At 42.8% G+C, this 21,848-nt stretch overlaps 1 protein-coding gene across 2 annotated transcripts in view; it reads right to left on the bottom strand.

Annotated features, from left to right (window-relative positions):
- Window positions 1-345: 345 nt before the first annotated feature.
- The window catches only part of SH3TC2 (SH3 domain and tetratricopeptide repeats 2), a 63,449-nt gene continuing 41,946 nt past the window's right edge, over window positions 346-21,848 (bottom strand). Inside the window, exons 13-17 of one of the 2 annotated variants that reach the window (XM_060006854.1) lie at window positions 8,674-8,824; window positions 6,483-6,605; window positions 4,867-5,017; window positions 2,886-3,082; window positions 346-1,225 (exon numbers count right to left, since the gene is read on the bottom strand). In XM_060006854.1, coding sequence (XP_059862837.1) covers window positions 1,034-1,225; window positions 2,886-3,082; window positions 4,867-5,017; window positions 6,483-6,605; window positions 8,674-8,824 — 814 coding nt within the window. In that variant the 3' untranslated portion in view covers window positions 346-1,033. The remainder of the gene's footprint in view (window positions 1,226-2,885; window positions 3,083-4,866; window positions 5,018-6,482; window positions 6,606-8,673; window positions 8,825-21,848) is intronic. The other variant, XM_060006853.1, reaches the window with a different exon arrangement.

Below are 21,848 nucleotides of genomic sequence, written 5' to 3'. Positions count from 1 at the left end.
AAATTCGCATTTCAAACAATCTCAGAGGTGACGCTTATGTTGCTGGCCCAGCCAGTCAGTGGACCATACTTGGAGCTCACTGCCTTAGCAAATTCCTGATTCCGTCATCAAGGGACTCATATACTGTGGTAGGCAGCTTCTCCCCACCTCCTGGCATCCACACCCTTGGTAATTCCCTCGCTATCTGTGTGGGCCGGACCTAGTGACTCATAGATAATTAATAAAATATGCAAAAATAACTAGTTTTCATCTTCCCTCTTATTAAGGAGACAAATGTGTCAATAAATGTAAATGAGCAATATTTAATAATATACACTATTTACATGTAATTTACGTCATAACTTCCTTAGTGCTCAATTTTTAGGCTTTGACGCTTGGGAGCCTTCTCCTGGGTTTATGGGAGGTTATAAGGGAGCAGAGCCTCAGGGCAGGATGGAGATGGTGCCTCCACATCAGACCTCACCTCCTGTGCATTCCACCTGGCCATGCTCAGGCTGTGTCTTTTGAGCTGATAGCATGGTGAATTCCCTCCTGCCAGTCCCCGTGACAGGAGGAGTGGCACCCCCTCTCGTTGAATAGAGAAAAAAAACAAGTGACTAGTTTCTCTGCTGGCAAGGGGAGGGGTCTTTCCCTGAGAAAAGTCAGTGAAGGGAACAAAGTCCAATGGGCTGGTCTTCTCTCCAGTGCAATGCCTGATTTCTTCCCTGAGGGAAGGAGACAGCTTTTCTAGGGGCAGGGGTCTCATTTTCTCTAGAACTGTGTGTCTAGAAAGCGCATTTCAGGGTCTGTATGTGTGGAAGGGCCACAGTCTACTGGAAAGGTTCTAGACACAAAGCCAGGACCCCTAATCCCTGCTTCACCGTCCATGCCTTGTGTGACCTGGAATGAGCCCTCTCCCTCTGGACTATGCTCTTCCCATTCTGAGATGAGAGGCTGGGCCAGGTGATGACTTGAACCCTGCCCCCAGATTAACAGCCTAGAGCAGAGAGGTAGCTTCTGACCATGCAACTGGTCAGAGATGGGACAGCTGTCCTCAGAGGGCCAGGCCCCCACCACTCAGCCACCGCGCCCTCTCTGAGGAGCGCCCAGAGGGGCTGCTATGCCAGAGGGGGCTCTGGCAGATGTGGTCCAGCCTGGTCCTAATGATGTCCTGCAGCTCCTCGTCACCCAGCAGGACTGCTGCAGCCAGGGCCAGCCGGAAGTATTCAGTGGCATCGTGGGCATCCTAACCCCCAGCATGGGGGCAGAGAAGAGATAGCATTAGCAGACATTTCCAGGAAAGGCTAAGAGGCAGTGCAGGAAAAACTAAGAACACTGGCTTTTGTCTGCCTGACATCATTTCCCACCCTCTTCTCCTGGCTCCTTGGGGGAATTCCTCCCACCAACTCCACTGCAGTTCTGTGACAGTGCTAACCCTGGCGGCCCTCCTCCTCAGGCACAGGAATGGCACCTTACCCAAGCTCAGACAATCATGAAGCAGCATCACCCTGGGCACAGAGCTTCAGGTATGTGAAAATGACTCAAGCTGACCTGTCCCAAGTCACTCTCTGGGACCTTTGAAGTGAGAAAATGGTTGCTCACCCTTTTAGATGGGTGCTTGAGCCTGTCAATAACTAGAGGAGAAGAGGCCAAGAAACAGAGAGAAGCAGAAACATTCAGAGCCAAGAGATACAGAGAGAGGTGGGGAAATCCATGATGACATTTGAGTACCAGCATCCAGAACTACCTGAAATTAAACTTATACCTGAACTTCCTCGTTCCTTGAGCCAATAAAATCTCCTGCTTTGCTTAAGCTACTTTGAGTTGAGCTCTTTCCCTTGAAATCCCTAGAGCCCTCGGTTGATGCAATCAGATCACACATACATTGTCCCACTTCCTGGGAGCTGTGGGACAAAGGCAAGCTCACTGTGGGGGAGTCCTTCACTACCCCATCGTCCCTCCCTAATGGTTGGGATGCAGAACAGGTGGTTCCTCCGGTGAGACTCAAAAAGGGATGACTGGTTCCCGTTAACCTTCATCAGTCAATAATAAATTTAGGCCAGAAACACTCTGGCAAATAAGAAAAAGACAACAGAGCTGCCCTAAGGGTCCCCTGGGGGCCAAACACAGGAGTGACTCAGAAGCCACTGTATGAAGAGATTAAGCATTGTGCTGGAGCAGACAGAGACCTCTGGTAAGGGCAGCCAGTGCCCAGGGACAAGGTTCAAGGGCCAGAATTGTAACTGAGAATTACAGACCACACACACAGTTCTAGAAGTGGCTGGAAAAATAAGAAGTTCTGGATTCAACTCCAGCAGAGCAAACAGGAGAGTCAGGGCTATGGTCTTCTTAGGACCTAGGCTTACTTACATTCTAAGACCCTGCATGTTATTATCTCAAACATGTTAACACGTACCTAGATTTCTCCTAAAATAGTTTATACAACTTTATAAGAAGTGAGTTGCAATTGACTAATTAATCTATAACATTTTTAGACATACAGTTAAGAATTAATTTCGATTTTAATTTTGGAGCTTATAGGTCTTTTGTTTGGGAGTCTCATGCATTGTTTTGGGTCTCATATATTTTCATAGGTCCTAGAGGAGCTCACAGGCACTAGACCAATGTTCCCATAGTGCCTGACAGATGAAGTGGGCCCAGAAGTCACAGCAGGGCAAGGAAAGAGAAGAACTAGGGCCTGTCTCCTCAGCAGAGATGGGAGCCTCTTTGAGGTCTCCAAGGGGGCTAAGTGAAAAGAGTCATTGCGTTCCCAGAGGAGCCACTCCCCACCCTATGAGACAACACTCCCCATCTTACCCCTCTCAACTTTACCCTGAAGGCTCAGGGTGAGGAAAGAATATAGTTGGACAGTAGCTCTCAGATGACCTTGGAAGCCTGGCTCTTACCTTCAGCTGGTAGAAGGTGAGTTGGCCCAGGCGATAATACACCTTGGCATAGTATAAGCCCTCCTTGGGGCTCTGCAACCAGGGTGGACAGAGCGACAGAGTCTTCAGGTAGCAGTCCTCAGCCATCTCATACATGTGCAGGGAATAGTACACAGTCGCCAGACGGTGGAAGGCCACCAGCTCCTGCCTCTGATCTCCTAGAAATTGGAAGACTGAGAGAGATATCCTGAAGCCAACACTTTGCATCATTAGTTCACTCATTCACTCTGTACAATTCTTTGAAGATCTACTAGGTATCAGGGACGGAGCTTGGGACATAGCAAACAAAGCAGAAGTCCTGCCCACATGAGGCTTACTGTCTCACAGGACACAGACTTTCCTTAAATAATCCCACAAAGGTAAGATTACACCTGTGATAAGTGCTACAAAAGAAAACACAGGGATCTGTGAGAGTGACTAAGTGGAGTATGTGTTCTGGCCAAGGTTTTCTGGGACAATTCCTGAGGAACATTTTCTCATTGTGGATGTCACTGTAACTCAGAATTCTGGGAAATAATTATTTCCAAATCTCTGTGATGGGAATGGTGACAAGACTAGCTCGATGGAGTAGCTAAGAATTTCTGACAATGAATAACTTCATATAACAAATGTTTTCTCCACATGAAAGTCCCTCTCTTCAGAGTTCTCTGGGGCTGTCATCAGCAGCCCCTAGTCACCCTCTACCCTTCACCAGCTTTCAGTTTCAAATAAGCTACAGAGACCCATTCACTTTTAACTCATGCTTTAGAATCTTGGTGTCTAAGGGATCTTTGACTTGTTCTGGTTTTGGGTGGATTTCTTGTTTCAATAACTAACTCTTTTAACACAAAGTAGCATTTAAAGAGAACAAATGCTTCCAATTGTGTTTTTGGAGTATTTGCAAGGTGGCTATTTGATGCAATCTAAAAACATCACTTTTAGGCTTCAAAGAGCCAAAAGCCAAAGCTAAAAGAGAAAATCCAACTCTCTGATATGGAAAAGTCCAGTCACAGGGAATCACGTGAAATGGTGAATATAGCCTCCTTTCAGCTTCTGTCCAAGGAAGGACAAAGAATGCTCCAGAGGGAGCTGCCTGGGCCCCCAAGGTCTTCCTGAGATTAGCAGACAGTTGCACAAATAAGGTTTTCTGCAGTAAAGGGAGAGGTAGGAAAAGAGAGAGAGCCCTGAAGTGCAATTAAATACAATGAAGTCCAGTACCATCCACATCTCATGCCCTTGAGAATGCCCAGAGGTCCCTTCTAGAATTATCACAGAAGACTCCATTTGCCTTTACATCTAATCAATCCTCCTCTAATAAAACCTGCTTTTCCTCAAGCACCAACATTCAAGATGAGTTTATCTTTTTTCATTCTGCCTCTTTTTTTTCTGTTTTAATGACTTACATTGTTTCTCATTAGCTTTTGTTGTAAATGCAAGTATTTCAGCTACTGAGGGAGTTAGGTTAACAGGAATCTGACCTTCATTTACATTTCAATTCCATAAGAAAATGTGTACTTGACTAATAATTAACTAATTAAAAAGTTAAGGCACAGTGCTTTTGTAATGGGGCATTGCCTGTGCATAGGATAAAATACCATTTACCCTGGACTCAGAATAATACCAATAATACCAACTATAATATAATAATTAGTGTGCACAGGTAACACTTATCAAGGACTTATTATGTACCAAGCACTGTGCTATGGGTTTTACCTGTATTATCATCGGTCTTCATAACAACTGCATGCTGTGGGTGCCATTTTTAATCCTCATTTGCCAATGACAAACTTGAGGTTTATAGATGTTAAGTGGCTTGCTTAACTGGGGGCTCCCTGACACTTCGACCTGGAATTTGAACCCACGGAGTCTGACTCCAGAGCCTATGCGCTTACAACTTTGTTGTCCCTCCTTAGGGAGTGTTACCCCCTCCCATTCAATACCCTGGACAATTAGGACCACCAACCTGCGACTGTGCTGAGTCTGGCCGCCAAGGTGGCAAATTCCAAAGCCTTCTCATAGCCTTCCAGGCTGATCTGCAGCTCTGTCAGCTTGTTGAAAATCCGGAGCTCGGTTTTCACTGCCTTCATCCTCCTTGCTAAGGGAACAGCCCCAGCCTGAGAACAGAGGCACAAGGAACCTTAGTCTAGCTGAGAATCATTGGCACATACCATACTCTAGGAGGCGGTACTGCATCCTACTGCCAGGGGTTGAGGGATGGCAATGACTAAACCCAAGGGGGAGATGGCACCTTCCATGCATGGCTTTTCTCAACTCGGCCTCCTGGTCCTTGCTCTTGGTTGCTCTGCCCGGACCTCAGAGGTGGAAGAACTAGAGGTCATCAGGCTCCATGAAACTGACAGCAGGAAAGGGATGATGACTTTCCTCAAGGTCACATGAGAAGTTACTCACCCGCCAGCTACACGTTCCCTTAGCGCCCACAGTGCTAATCTACAAAGTACATACGTGGAGTATGTGCATAGTGTCTGAGAGTCCCCAGTAAATAGTCATTTCTATTATTTTTTTTATTTTTTATTTTTTTTGCGGTATGCGGGCCTCTCACTGTTGTGGCCTCTCCCATTGCGGAGCACAGGCTCCGGACGCACAGGCTCAGTGGCCATGGCTCACGGGCCCAGCCGCTCCGCGGCATGTGGGATCTTCCCAGACCGGGGCACAAACCCGTGTCCCCTGCATCGGCAGGCGGACTCTCAACCACTGCGCCACCAGGGAAGCCCCATTTCTATTATTTTTATTATGATAGAACTTTGGGCAGGTCACTTCATCTCTCTGAGCCTTAGTTTTCTCATCTATAAAATGCATATGACCAAGAGCACCTCAATAGTCAGGGACATGTTTCTTATTCACCCCTAGCTCAGTGCCTGGCACATACTGGGTCTTGATGAATGTTTGATGACTGAATAAACAATTGAACAAGCGAATGAATAAGTATCTGAATAAGTGAAATATTAAGATCAAATAAGATAATGAGTTTTCCCAAACTTCAGTCAGTGACGAACAATTATGATTCTTCACATATCTGCTTAACATCTGGACATTTATTTAATTAGTATTATTTCTTAAATCAACTGTCTTCTATTTCTTGCCTCATTCTTTGCAATAATATCTGTGATAGCATAGGTTTGATGAACTGGTATTATACATCTTTAATTTTTTAAATATATTCTAATGCATACTTAATGAAAACATAGTAAAGCAAGTGCTCACCCATGGACCAATCATCTCCCACCATACCATGTACATAGGAACATTCTGGTCAACATAAAAGTGTGCTACCAACTGTAAAGTACTATGCACCCAAAAGTTGTAATTATTATGATATATTCTGTCAGGAAAGATACTTTATTTATCAAGCCTGAGAATGACAGACTTTATCAGCTCCTTCTTTGAGAGCCTGCTAGACTGAAGACAGGGAGAGCCTGTGGGCATTGGATGAGGAAGGGAAGACAAAGAAATACCAGCAAGACAGGGGAATGGGACGCCAGGGGAACTCCAAGTGGCCCTGCCCATGTTTGTGCCAGAACCTAGCTAGGGATACTGCTGACTGTGCAGCCCACAACTTACTCGGTAATACTCCACCGCACGATGCCTGTGGCGGGTCCCATTGAAGAACACATCACCGGCTTCCTCGTAGAGCCTGAGAGCCAGGGAGGGTTCCTCTGACTTCAAAGCTTTCTGGATGGCTGCCTGAGTGGGACAGAGACTGCTGTCAAAGGCAGAGAGAAGGACTTTCCAAACGTCCACAGGACTGGCAAGAATGAGATCCTGACCATCTAGCTTAACCCTCCGCTAAAGTTCCCTGAACCCTAAATTGTCTTTACACTCATAAGGCTAGTAAGATTCACTAGTCCAGCATTTCCCCACCATGCTATGAGAGATTACTTTGGTGGCCCTAGAAATGGTTTTCAGCAGCACACAAACATCTTGTAATAGTTAAGTATTTATTTTAATGTGTTTCAGAAAAAAAGATTAATCATATTCAAAACCTCTGCTTTTAGATAGCATTGTTTAGCGTAAAAAGCTAAGTTGATTTGAAGTTGAGCCAAAGAAAAATAAGTAAATAATGATACAGAGGTACCTGGATATGGCAAAACTATAAACTTGATGTATAAATGACTGAAATTTGGAAAGAGTGATCTCATCCAACACCTACAGTTCCTAGATGGAGAAACTGAGGCTGAGAATAAGGAGCTTTCAAGTTTACATCAATAGTTAGTGGCAAACAAATGCTAGTATCTTTCAGCCCATTACCCTTCTCCTGGCCCCTATGACCCCTTTATCTTGAACAAGCTACTTCACATTTGCACCTAAACAAAATGTGATGAGAAAGTAGAAAATGTACCACAACATCTGCAGCACAGCCACAGGACCTCAAATATCCTTAGGTAGAAATTATTCACCTCAGTGGGAATAACTGCAGAACATCAAGTCAGGTGGCAGTCTAGGGTTGTGGGTGCCTGGGACCAGTTCTGGACAGTGAATTACTGGGGCAAGATCCCTCGGTTATTTTTATTGCATATGCTGCTACACAAAGATAGAAGCAGTGAGATGGAATCCTAGAGTCAGGAGTTCTGCCACCAAGCAATGAACAACCCCAATAGCTCCCTCTGGGCATTTGTCTCCCGGAGACAGAAAGGCAAGACTGAATTGTCTGCTCTCTGATAATTCTTCCAGCTCTAAAATCCCAAGGCAGAATAGAGTCTGCAAGTAAAAGCTTTAAGTCACACTGCTGGTGTGCAGTATTAACCACTTACTAGTTGTATCACTTTAGGCAAATTACTCAGCCTCATTGAGTGTCATCTGTAAAATGGGAATTTCAGTAGAGACTCCTGCTGCATTTGTAATGAGGATTAAACTATATGAAGCATGTGAAGCGTTTAGCAAAGTCTCCCATGCATGGTAAGGCTTCAATCAATGCTATACAACCCCATTATTAAGTCTCGGTGGAAGTGAATTTGTGTGATTGTAAGTAATAGAGTAAGGGGGAGTAAAAGGGGAGAAAATGAGAAATGGGAAGGAAAAAAAGATAACAGCCATATTTTTGATGGAGCAGATCTTATATACCATTGTGTCAGTATTGTACAGATAATGATGATGATGAAATACCATTTATTAAGCATTTACTAGGTCCCAAGCACTTAGTTAATGCTTATATGCATACGTTTACTATGCAAATGTTATACCTAATCTTTATTAGAGACAGGTCCAGCAATGAAGAAACTGAGGCCCAGAGAGCTCACGTAGCAAGCCCAAAGTCACACGGTTCATAATCAATGGCCCTGTGATTTGATTCCACACCTATCTTTTTTAAAGCCCAGGTACTTAATCACTATACTATGTTATATCTCAGATATTAAAGATATGCAAACCAAAAAATCATAAAAGAACAATAATGTTAATACCACACACATGTCAACCTTCCCTCAAACTGCAGCAAAATCCTGAAGTCAAGGTGTGTGTCAAGTTTTGGAAAAATGGATAAAACTGACATGACAGATGAACGAGTCTCCCACCATGTTCTTTGCGAGCTCCCACGTGCATATGGGACTCGGGGACTGGCCCTTTGCTGCTTGTATTCAGCCTGCCAGACCACCTTGGTTTCCATCTTGGGTTCAGGGAGCAGCCCAGAGTTGACCATCCCTCCAAGGGCTTGACGAGGACATCACCTCTCCCTAGTTCTAGCTGATCACTTTGGAGGGTACAGCTGCCTCCCCGCATGGCCCAGGTCAGCAGATAAGCTCTGCAGGAGGCCTACCTGCAGGTACAGCTCCACCAGCTCGTCTTCCTGCATGAGGTAGTGGAGTCGCCCAGCCCCAAGCCAGGCCTCAGCAGCCTTGTCTCTCTCCCCCAGGTCAACGAAGATACGCAGGCTCTCCTTGATGCAGGTGAGGGACCTCCTAAGGGACCTGGGGGTGGACATGGACTCATAAGGTATGACGGTTCAAAGCGGCCCAGACTCACTCTGCACAGGAAGAAACTGAAGCTCTGGCAGGGGAACAACATTGTTTCAGAACACACAGAGAGATTGAGGGGCAGGGGAACAACATTATTTCAGAACACACAGAGAGATGGAGGACTGATCTGAATCTTGGATCTGCCTAAACCAGCTGTGAGAACTTGAGAAAGTACAGAATCTCTCTGTGACTTGGTTTTCCCATCTGTAAGATGGGGATAAACTGTACCTGCCTCAGAGGATGGTTGTGAGGACTAAATGAGATAGAGTGCTTAGAACAGTGCCTACCATAGAGTAAGCACTTGATGAATGTTTAAATGTTAGTTATCATTTTTATTATTACTGGCCCATGGTCCACCCAACTTTTGACTACTCTATAACATTTTTTCATAAGGCCCTAACACAGTGGATGCCAAATGCATATTTATTGAATAAATCACAAAAGAATGACCACAGTGGTAACTTTATTATTTTTTTTTTAATTTTACTTTATTTTTGGCCACGCTGGGTCTTCATTGCTGCGCGCGGGCTTCCTCTGGTTGTGGCGAGCTGGGACTACTCTTTGTTGCGGTGCACGGGCTTCTCATTGCGGTGGCTTCTCTTGTTGCAGAGTATGGGCTCTAGGCACGCAAGCTTCAGTAGTTGCAGCACACAGGCTTCAGTAGTTGCAGCACGCGGGCTCAGTAGTTGCGGCACGCAGGCCCTAGAGCATGCGGGCTTCAGTAGTTGCAGTGCGTGGGTCCTAGGGAGCACAGGCTTCAGTAGTTGTGGCTCACGGGTTCTAGAGCACAGGCTCAGTAGGTGTGGCACACGGGCTTAGCTGCTCCGCGGCATGTGGGATCTTCCTGGACCAGGGATCGAACCCGTGTCCCCACCATTGGCAGGCGGATTCCTAACCACTGCGCCAGCAGGGAAGTCCCATAGTGGTAACTTTAAATCATCAAAAAGATTTTGATGTTTGTATAAGAAGAAAAATCAAAGAAGGGTGAAAGTTTTGGTGCTTAACAGAGTACTCTTTAATTATCTGGAAATTGTTTATGCAGAAAACTCTTGCTCCATGTCAGGAATTAATGAAGAAATGAGGCATAGGTAATGCAGTGTTGAACAGGTTCAGAATTCCAGAACAAGAATCAGCCCTGGGCATCACCTAGATAGTAGTTCTCAACTCCAGCAGTAATTAGAATCATCTGGAAACTCTTTAAACATGCATACACAGGCGAAGTCACCCCAATGTGTTGACATGTCATGCTAGCCTGGGACACTCTAGCTCAGGCACCAGCATTTTGTCAAAGCTCCTTATTAGTTACTATTGTGACTCTATTGTGCAGCTTGGGTTGAGACTCTCTTCTTTTTCTACAGAGAAAACAGGCCCGGAGATGGGAGGTGACTTGCACAAGGTTGCACACCACACTGGGGGACAATCAAAGGCCAGAACTCTGCTCTCCTGAGTCCCAGTCCAGGACTCGTCCCACAATACCCATATTCCTCACACTGTGATTCATGGCCCACCTGCACCAGCATTACCTGTGGAGCTTATTAAAAACACAGACTCCCAGAGCTCCCTCAGACTGACTGAATCAGAATCATCATGGTAACCAGCCAGGAATCTGAATTTCTTAGACACACCCAGATTATGCTCCTGTGCATTGAAGTTTGAGAACCACTGCACCAAACCATGCAAATCCTTCTAGAAACACTGACCGTCACCCCCCAAGTCTGTAAACAGTTAGGAGGTCCTCATCAAACATGGCTACCATCTCATGATGGGCAACCCAGCCCCCAGGCCCCCTTGTGCACAGTGATGGAAACAAGCATTGCTTGTGACTAATGAGGCCCTGATTCATCTTGGCAATGAGGCAACTATTAGCCTTCTGTAGAAAGTGCCAGGCATTTGGCCCTTGTAAGTCTTGAGAAGAAAGAACTCTAGTTTTCCCTACTGCCCTGCTCTTGACATGATATTTATTGACATCAACGATGGGCACTGGCCACCCTCTGTCAAGAATCAGAATGTCAGACTTGCTGCTCAGACTGTGCTGTGAGCTGAGAAGCTGCACACTGTGCTGAGGTGGTCACCAACCTCCTTGGCCTGATAACCACAGGCCTCCTTTACTATAGGAAGCCCTGTCCTTCTCTCACCCACTCCGTATCCACCAAATGCCCAGCAGGGCTAACAGGTTCTGCAGGCCTGGCCTCTACTGCTCTCCCTACTCCCACTGGAAGAGTTAATGAAGAGAGGAGCCATACATCTCATCCTGATCCTATTTCCTGCTCTGTTTTTGTTTATTACCATTTGCTGTCCTGGGAGACCCCTGGGCTATGGTTGTTTTCTCCAGACCCCCAGGGAGCAAGATTTGGGTTATCACAGAGAAGCCAACTCACAGAGCAGGCATTACGATCTCAGAATTTTTCTCTCTGAGCTCACTATGACTGTGGAAGAGAGGAGGTCAGTATTCCTCTCCAGGAAACACCCCATGAGGGAAGGCAGGACTTACAGAGACCCAGATGCTCACATTGCACTATCAAGACTCTATGTGCGGGCTTCCCTGGTGGTGCAGTGGTTAGGAATCCGCCTGCCAATGCAGGTTCGTGCCCTGGTCCGGGAAGGTCCCACATGCCATGGAGCAACTAAGCCTGTGCGCCACAACTACTGAGCCTGTGCTCTAGAGCCTGCCAGCCACAACTACTGAGCCCACGTGCTACAACTACGGAAGCCCATGTGCCTAGAGCCCGTGCTCCGCAACAAGAGATGCCACTGCAATGAGAAGCCTGCGCAACGCAACGAAGAGTAGCCCCTGCTCGCCACAACTAGAGAAAGCCCACGCGCAGCAACAAAGACCTAATGTAGCCAAAAATAATAAAATAAATAAAATAAATGTATTAAAAAAAAAAGACTCTACGTGCATGGGTTTTCCAAAGACCACTGCCTCCACTAAGTCTTATACCTGATCCATGACTCCAATAAAAGACAAATGCCTTATGGTCTAGAATTGGGAAGTGGTCTCCAGCTTCCTTGGTTGTTTCCTATCACCATTCACCACCCCGTGTGTTTGTATCTGTCACTATATCACCCACCAGATAAGCCACTAGCTTGGCCTGGAATGTCCCAGCACCCCAATTCCTCCAGCCACCACCTGCAGGCTCTAGGTGTGGGCTCAGCTCCCAAATCAAAGAAGTAAGGAGCACGGCTGGTGGAACAGCACGAATTCAGTCTTGATCTGAAGTCTCATGCATTCCCGGCTAGCTATGCCTGGGCCCTGGCATGGTATCTCCTCTCCTCTCAAACCCTCAGGTTTCTCTTTTTCTCATTTTTCTCTTTTTCTCATTTTTCCTGCCCCCAAAGTTCAATCTCTGTGGCTGAGTCCTTGTTTCTTCCTTCCTGTGTGGAAGCCATGAGCCTGTGGTGAGGTGACCTCAATACACCTGCATTCCCAGACTTCCTCTTACCAACTCCTGCTGTGGTTTTCCAGATCCCTGCCCTGCCTGGATGAATGTTTGACCTCTGGCCAGAGCCCAGCCTCCACTAACTGGTCTTATCCTGTTTCCATAATGAGAATTGCCACTCACAAGGGGCTGACCCTGGGCCAGGTGCTGCGATACAAACTTTCAGTACACATTCTCTCATTTACTCCTCACAGAAACCCCAAGCCATGAGAGTTCTTAGCCCATTTCGTACATAAAGAAACCCAGTGCGTTTTTAAACACGTGTCCATGTTTGCACTGCTCATTTCTAAAGTTTTATGTTGAGCTCTCTGCTGTTTTGTCTTGTAATAACAGCAATGACAGCAAATGTTACTTAACATTTATTGAGCACTTAGCATGTGCTAGGGGCTTTACATGCCTAATTTCATTTAATCATCACAACACCACTAAGAGAGCAGTACTATTATCATATCTATTTACAAATGGGAAAAATAAGGCTTTGAAGGGTAAGTAACACAGACCAGGTAATAAACCCTGAGATCTAAATCCCAGGATCTAACCCTGAGAATGGACTCCAGAGCCCCCTACAAACCCTCAAGCAGTGCTCAATTTCTGGCTCAGAAATCAGCTTGTGGGAAGGTTTTGCTTATTTTACCACTTTAACAACTTCAAAATTTTGAAGGACATAGGCTACCTCACACCCTGAACAAAGCGCCCGCATTGGCAAAAATTGGGTGGTGCGGTACATCCTAGCCTTGTGATCAAACGAGAACGTGTCAGCAAAAGCAATTCTTTCCTTGTTTATGATTCTAAAAATGTTAAGGATTAGTCATATTAACTATACTGAAAACCAAACACTGAAGCCTTTTTTTTTTTCAGTTCCACAGAAGTAAGATGCACAGGATAAGAATAAGAGCCAGGAATAAGGACTTATAGGCTACTATTGTATTCACACGCAAAGAATCATTATTTTGCAAAGACTTGTTGCATGCAAGGCATTTCTTTCTAAAAAATAATACGCACACCCTTTGTGGCACTTAGCACCATTTATGTGATACCTCTGGCGATTATGTATATAATATCTACTTCCTGAACTAGATGATAAGCATTGTGAGCTCAGGGACTATATCTCATTTGTCCAGTTTTTAGCACAGTGCCTGGGCCATAGTAGATGTTCAGCAAGTATCTGTTGAATCTATCCAATAGAGCCACAAAGTTCTCATGGACCCCACCTGGTTCAGCTGTAGAACTGAGTCTATAGACATTCTAGAGTACAGTCTGTATTGTGTCACCTGGGGACAGAAGACAAGACCCCCTAAAGACCTTTCTCATTGAGAGATTGAAAAACTTCATCAAACTAAATTCTGTAGTCATCACCCTGAAGGCAGAGAAAGCAAGACTCAGAAGGTACTGAACAAAGGGACAGCAAAGTGTCCCAAGACAAAATCCTGAAGGCTGAGTCAAAGTTTTCACCATCTACTTGCCCTCCCTTACTATCCACCATCACTAAACCCTAGAGAAAACCTTTCAAATAGGAGGAATATAAATAAGTAAAAAAGCAGTAATGGGTGGTGAAAACCACCTTAAATTAAGGATTCAGGGATCTGCGCTAATACCGGTGAGGCAGGTAGTATAAGCAGTCTGGACTCTCCATAGCAGGCGGAGGTCAGAGCAGAAGACAAATGAGGCCATTCTCATCCATACAATTCTGAGAGGTTTCACCATACCGTCACCTACACCTACTGCTTATTGAGGGTGAAAATGATTGGCTGAGCAGGCAGAATACATACAGAGTAGTTAAGGACAAGCACTCTAGGCCAAGGGTTGGCAAACTATGGCCCATGAGCCAAATCCAGCCTTCCACCTGCTTTTGTAAACAAAGTCTTATGGGAACACAGCCACATTCATTTATATATTATCTATGGCTGTTTTCACACTACAACTGCAGAACAGAGTAGTTGTGAGAGAGACCACATGGACAGACAGCCTAAAACATTTACTATCTGAGTTTTTATTAGTGTGCTTACTCTTGTTCTAGACACAGATTGGGTATCAAGCTCTGCTGTGTGGCTTCATGCAAGTTACTTGACCTCTTTTTTTTTTTTTTTTACATCTTTATTGGAGTATAATTGCTTTACAATGGTGTGTTAGTTTCTGCTTTATAACAAAGTGAATCAGTATACATATACATATGTTCCCATATCTCTTCCCTCTTGCGTCTCCCTCCCTCCCACCCTCCCTATCCCACCCCTCTAGGTGGTCACAAAGCACCAAGCTGATCTCCCTGTGCTATGCGGCTGCTTCCCACTAGCTATCTATTTTACGTTTGGTAGTGTACATATGTCCATGCCTCTCTCTCGCTTTGTCACAGCTTACCCTTCCCCCTCCCCATATCCTCAAGTCCATTCTCTAGTAGGTCTGTGTCTTTACTCCTGTCTTACCCCTAGGTTCTTCATGACATTTTTTTTTCTTAAATTCCATATATATGTGTTAGCATATGGTATTTGTCTTTCTCTTTCTGACTTACTTCACTCTGTATGACAGACTCTAGGTCCATCCACCTTATTACAAATAGCTCAGTTTCGTTTCTTTTTATGGCTGCGTAATATTCCATTGTATATATGTGTCACATCTTCTTTATCCATTCATCCGATGATGGACACTTAGGTTGCTTCCATGTCCTGGCTATTGTAAATAGAGCTGCAATGAACATTGTGGTACATGACTCTTTTTGAATTATGGTTTTCTCAGGGTATATGCCCAGTAGTGAGATTGCTGGGTCGTATGGTAGTTCTATTTGTGGTTTTTTAAGGAATCTCCATACTGTTCTCCATAGGGGCTGTACCAATTCACATTCCCACCAGCAGTGCAGGAGTGTTCCCTTTTCTCCACACCCTCTCCAGCATTTACTGTTTCTAGATTTTTTGATGATGGCCATTCTGACTGGTGTGAGATGATATCTCATTGTAGTTTTGATTTGCATTTCTCTAATGATTAATGATATTGAGCATTCTTTCATGTGTTTGTTGGCAGTCTGTATATCTTCTTTGGAGACATGTCTAGTTCTCAATTTCTACGACTCTTTCTCCCTCATATGGTCATCCTGAGATTGCACACTGCTTGGTAATCAGTGCATGCTCACTGAATGCCTTCTGTTACTATTATGACCATCATTTTCAATAGGGATGCTGACTGTGCCAGTCCAGAGGCCCACTGCAACCCCCTGCCCCCATCCAACCTCCACATCCCCTCCTGGGGGATAGGCTGTAGTCCTCTCTCTCCTTTAGTACCTATACCCAGAGAAACATCAAACTCAGTCTGTGAAACCTATGGAATATCTTTCAAATGTATCCTCACCTTTCCATTGCTATGGCTATTCCCTTGGCCCAAAATGGTATTCTCTTACCCTTCCCCACTTTTCAAAATCTTTCTATCCCTCCAGGGCATCTTTAAATGCTATCACCTTTATGAAGTTTTCCCTGACAGATGCGCCAACCGGCAGCTGGAAGTGTTCTTTCCTCTCCCTCCAAACCTGCCCCTGCAGATGCCTGTCATCTCGCCCATGAATGCTTCCTGCCTTTGCCTGCTATGGCTTTGAGCTTTGTGAGAATGGAAATCCCATGGGGGTAGTTTAGTTGAAAAAATGTGTCCATTACATCAAAACCCACTTAATAAATTTCTCCTAGAAATCAGTGCCAGGAACAAATCTGCTCCAACAGATACATTTGTTTATATTCTTTTATCAGACAGTGGGAGCCTCCTATGGTTTTTCCCCTTTTACCTCAGCTACCAGGAAGCTTAGAGCAAAATTACAGTAACCACCTCCAGGTGCATGGAAACACCTGTTAATCTATATCTGTTAGCTGGTCTTTGTTCTTTTCTTTTTTTTCACGAAGGCTTTGTAGGAGTAGGTGATTTATACATGCTAAATAAATATAGCATTAATAGCAGTTCTCCTTGATGAACTGAGCATCCTGAAAAGGGATAACCACCTTATGTTTGCAGAGGCTTCCTCTGACACCTAAGGTACTTCCCATCTTCCTCTTAGTATTGCTCATATTAGTGGGAAAGGAGGAAAAGTGGATGTTTATTTCCTCCCAATTATACAAATACGAATCTCAGATATTAGAATTATAGAATACTAGGATTAAGAAATCCTAATCTGGATCAACTTCCAGAATGATGAACTAAGAATCTCCGAAAATCAGTCCCCCACAAGAGCAATGAGAACCTGGGCAAAAATTGTCACAACCAACTTTTGAGAACTCTGGAAATTAACAAAAGGCTTGCAACTATTCAAGGAGTGGTTACTCAAGAACAACAGATGAATCTCCTTAAGAATAGTGACTTTTTGGACTTCCCCGGTGGCACAGTGGTTAAGAATCCGCCTGCCAGTGCAGGGGACGCGAGTTCAATCCCTGGTCCGGGAAGATCCCACATGCCACGGAGCAACTAAGCCCGTGCGCCACAACTGCTGAGCCTGCACGCCAGAGCCCATGAGCCACAACTACTGAGCCCGTGCGCCTAGAGCCCGTGCTCCGCAACAAGAGAAGCCACCACAGTGAGAAGCCCGTGCACCGCGATGAAGAGTAGCCCTCGCTCACCACAACTAGAGAAAGCCTGAGGGCAGCAATGAAGACCCAACACAGGCAAAATTAATTAATTAATTAATTAATTATTAAAAAAAAGAATAGTGACTTTTGTTGTTTTTTAAGTTGCTCTAGAGACATCTTCTCTCCCTCGCTCTGTGACAGGCTTAAAAACTAAAAGCCTCTCAATCATGGTAGCTGGGAAAACAAGCAGCCTAGCGCCACTGAAAAGAGTACAATGAGTGTGGAATTCCCCAGCATTCTATCCCCAGGGAATTGTCACGATTTTTACCTGCTTGGAAGTTCATTGAAAGCCTCCACTCACAGGGCTTGTTTTACATAAACTAACTCAGAGATGGCTCAGTATAAAACAATCTTTTCCCTGAGGTGTTTGTCCAAAAAGATCAGCAGCAATTGTTTAACATTGCTGCTGTCTGAGGTGGTGAAAACATTTGGAGCAAACAATACATTGACAAAAAATAAAAAACAAAAGGAAAAGCTGGGAAATGAAATGTCCATTGGAGGCTTTGAAAAGCTCCAACGTGATCCCAGGAATCTAAAAGACCACACAAGTATAAAACTGTGTGCATGCCAAGGAAACCCCTGAGGTTGTTATTAATTAAGATGTTAATTATAATCCCCAGGGTAACCACTAAGAAAAGAGCTGAAAGAAACACAGTAAAAGAAATGACAAATTTAAAATGGAACAACAGAAAATATCTATTTAACACAAAAGAAAGAAGAAAAGGAAGAATTTTCAAAAGATAAAAGAAACATAGAAAACAAATAGCAAAACAGGCAGACATGAATCCCACCTTACCAGTAATCACATCAAGTGTAAATGGATTGACCACTCCACTCAAAAGACAGAGATTGGTAAAATGGATTTTTAAAAACAAGCAACAATAACAAAAAATATGACTCAACTGTATGCTGTCTACAAGAGATACACTTTAGTTTGAAAGACACAAATAGATTAAAAGTAAAAGTAAGGAAAACTTTTGGATACACCATCCAACAAGACCTTGAATGGCTATACTAATATCAGATAAAAATAACAAAATTGCCACGAAAGACAATAAAGAAAAGTTTATAATGATAAAAGAGTCATTCCATTCGGAAGACATAACAATTAGAAAAATAATGCATCTAAAAATAGAGCCTCAAAGTACATGAAGAAAAAGCTGACACACTTGAAGGGAGAAATAAACAATTCAACCACAATAATTGGAGACTTAAATACCCCACTTTCAATAATGGATAGAACAACTAGACATGAGAACAAAAGGAAATAGAAGACTTTAGCTATAAATCAATTAGACCTAACAGACATCTCTAAAAACAAGAAAATAATGGCAGATACACATTCCTCTTAAGTGCACATGGAACATCCTCCAGAATAGACCATATGGTAGGCCTTTCTCAATAAATTTAAAAGGAAATCATACAAAATATGTTCTCCCACCACAACTGAATGATATCAGAAATTGATAACAAAAGGAAATTTGGGAAATTCACAAATATGTGAAATTTAAACAACACACTCCTAAATAACCAAGGGGTCAAAGAAGAAATCACAAGGGCTATTAGAAAATACTTTGAGATGAATGAAAACAAAAATACAACACACCAAAACTGGAGTAAATGGAGTGAAAGCAGTGATCAGAGAGAAACTTGTAGCTGTAAATATTTATATTAAAGAAGAAGAAAGATCTCAAATCAATAACCTAACATTCTACCTTGAGACACTTGAAAAAAAAAGAGCAAGGTAAAACCAAAGCAAGCACAATTAAGAAAAATAATAAATATTAAATCAGAAAAAAAGATGTAGAGAATAGAAAAACAATGGAGAAAATCAATAAAATCAAAGGTTGGTTCCTTTAAAAGCTTTTGTTAGTCTGGTCAAGAAAAATAAGATAAAAGACTATGAACTAAAGCGGTGACATTACTACTAACAGAAATAATTACAGAAATAAAAAGAATACATACAAAAATCAGCTGTATTTCTATACAGTGTCAATGAACAATCTGAAAGTGAAATTCAGAAGACAATTCCATTTACAATAGCATCAAAAACTACTTCAGAATATTTAACAAAAGGAGTGCAAAAATAATATTCTAAAACTACAACACACTGTTGATAGGGGTTAAAGCATGCCTAAATAAATGAAAAGACATTCCAGGTTCATGAATTGGAAGGCATGATGCTGTTAAGATGGCAATATTACCCAAATTGATCTACAGATTCAACATTATCCCTATCAAAATCCCAGCTGGCTTCTTTGCAGAAATTGAAAGCTGATGCTAAATTTCATATGGAAAGGCAAGGGACCCAAAATAGCCAAAACAACCTTGAAAAAGAATAACAAGTTTGGGAGACTCACACTTCCCAATTTAAAACTTACCATGAAGCAATAATAAACACAATAGTGTAGTCTGGCATAGGTCAGACATATAGATATATGGAATAGAGTTTAGCACCCAGAAATAAACCCTTACATTTATGGTCGACTGATTTTAAACAAGGGTGCTGAAAACATTCAATGGGGAAAAATAATTTTTTCAAAACGTGGTACTTGGGCAACTGGATATTCACACAAAAGAATCAAACTGGACCCCTATCTCACACCATAATCAAAAATTAACTCAAAACAGCTGATTGACCCAAATGTAAGGGCTAAAATGACAAAACGCTTAGAGGGAAACAAAGAGGTAAATTTTTGTGACCTTAGATTAGGCAACGATTAAAAAAATAGATAAACTGAACTTCATCAAAATTAAAAACACTTGTACTTCAAAAGATGCCATCTAGGAAGTGAAAAGAAAACATATGGATTGGGAGAAAATATTTGCAAATCATATATCTGATAAGAGATTTTTACCAGAATACATAAAGAACTCTTACAGCTCAAAAGTTAAATGACAAACAACAGAAAAACGGGGCAAAGAATTTAAAGAGACATTTCTCCAAAGATATACAAATGACCAGTAAGCACATGAAACGAAGGTCAACATCTTAGTCATTAGGGAAAGTAAATCAAACCCACAGTGAGATATCACTTCATACCTAACAGGATGGCTAAAATAAAAAAGACACACAATAACAAGTATTAGCAAGAATGTGGAGACATTGGAGCTCTCATACTTTGCTCAAAGGAATGCAAAATGGTGCAGCTACTTTGGCAGTTCTCCAGAAGTTTAACTATAGAGTTACCATATGACCCTGAAATTCCGCTCCTAGGTACATACACAAGAGAATTGGAAAAATATATTCACACAAAAACTTGTTCAGGAATGTACACAGCAGCATTAATCATAATAGCCACAAAGTTGCAACAACTCAAATGTCTTTCAACTTATGACTAGATAAGTAAACGTGACTAATACTCAGCAATAAAAAGGAATGAAGTACTGATACATGTGACAACATGGATAAACCTTGAAATCATTACCCAAAGTGAAAGAAGCCAGTCACAAAAGGCCATATCTTGTATGATTCCATTTATATGAAATGTTCAGAATTGGCACATCCATAGAGACAGAAAGTAGATTAGTGGTTGCCAGGCTAGGTAGGGGTGGGTTAATGAGAAGTGACTACTAATGGGTATAGGGTTTCTTTTGGGAGCCATGAAAATGTTCTGAAATTAGATAGTGGTAATGTTACAAAACTCTGTGAATATGCTAAAGATCACTGAACTGTATATTTAAAAGACAATTTTATGCTATATGATTACATCTCAATAAAGCTATTATAAAAAGCTCAATTCGGGGCATTCTTCTATAAGAGTCCTGAGTAACCAGCCTCTATTTGAATACTTGTAATGATAACACTCTCTCATCTACATAGGGTAGACTGCTCCATTTTTGGACAGTTCTTTTGAAAATTGTTTTCCTAACCATTAAATTCCCCACCATCTACCACAGTACCCAGTACATCAGAAGGGCTCCTATAGTAGAATAAAATTCTGGATCAACATTTCATAGTGATATTTTTAAATGAAAAAAGTAACATGAGAGTATATTATGTAACAGAGCTTCTATCATAATCCCATTTAAGTAACTAAAAATGTGCAAATTATATATACCTAACATATATTTAATATAGAGAATATGTATCATATATAATCTTTCATATGTATAGAATATTTCTTGATGGATATTTAAAACTCTTTAAGTAGTTACTTCTGAAGAGTCTTAGGGAAAGGGAGGTTGCAATAAGACCTTTATTTTTCAACTATAACCTTCAGTACTGGTTTAATTTTTTTTTTACCATAAGCAAATATTATAATAGAATTTTAAACAACTTAAATTTTAGGAAAAAAATTTATTTTTGATTTGGGTGGTAATCCCTGATATTCCAGTTCACTATCTGTTATTTGGGTCCTTATCAGTGCAAACTCCCTGAGAAAAGACCCACTCTGTTCTGTAGCTAATGCTCTGTAGGCCAGGCTCTAAACAGGCGGTTGGAAAGGGCATCTGAGGTTCCACTGACAGCCGTCTGCCGACTGTAATTGTCACTGAAGACCAGAAAGTCTGCCTCCAAGTTGCAAGCACCGTTTTTCCCTTACCTGAATCCTGTGCAAAGAAACCAAGGGCTCCCTCGGGCAAACTCCCTCATTCTCCATCTGAATCTCCTCTCTGGCAGCCAAGTCAGCCAAGTCAGTGTGCAGCCTGCAGCTCAGGGCTGTGAGCTAGTGGACTAAATAAATAATTTACTAACTACTTGGCTGCCCACACAAACATGTATGTCTCCCTGTTCTATGCCAGACACGAGGTCTGCCCAGATGGAGTTTATAGTTACTACATCAAGACCTTCTGAAGCTACTGCAGAGTCTTTCAAAACCCCCAAAAGTTTAGGTCTTTGATCTTGAAGCCCCACATCTTTAAGAATCTGCCTCCAAACTTCAAGACTCTCTGGAGGAATTCTTAGACTAATAGGGCTATTGCCGGTGTCAGCATAGCATAGCT

Source organism: Delphinus delphis, chromosome 3 (assembly GCF_949987515.2).
Source record: "Delphinus delphis chromosome 3, mDelDel1.2, whole genome shotgun sequence".
NCBI lineage: Eukaryota > Metazoa > Chordata > Mammalia > Artiodactyla > Delphinidae > Delphinus > Delphinus delphis.
This window is presented reverse-complemented; position numbering and strand designations above follow the sequence as displayed.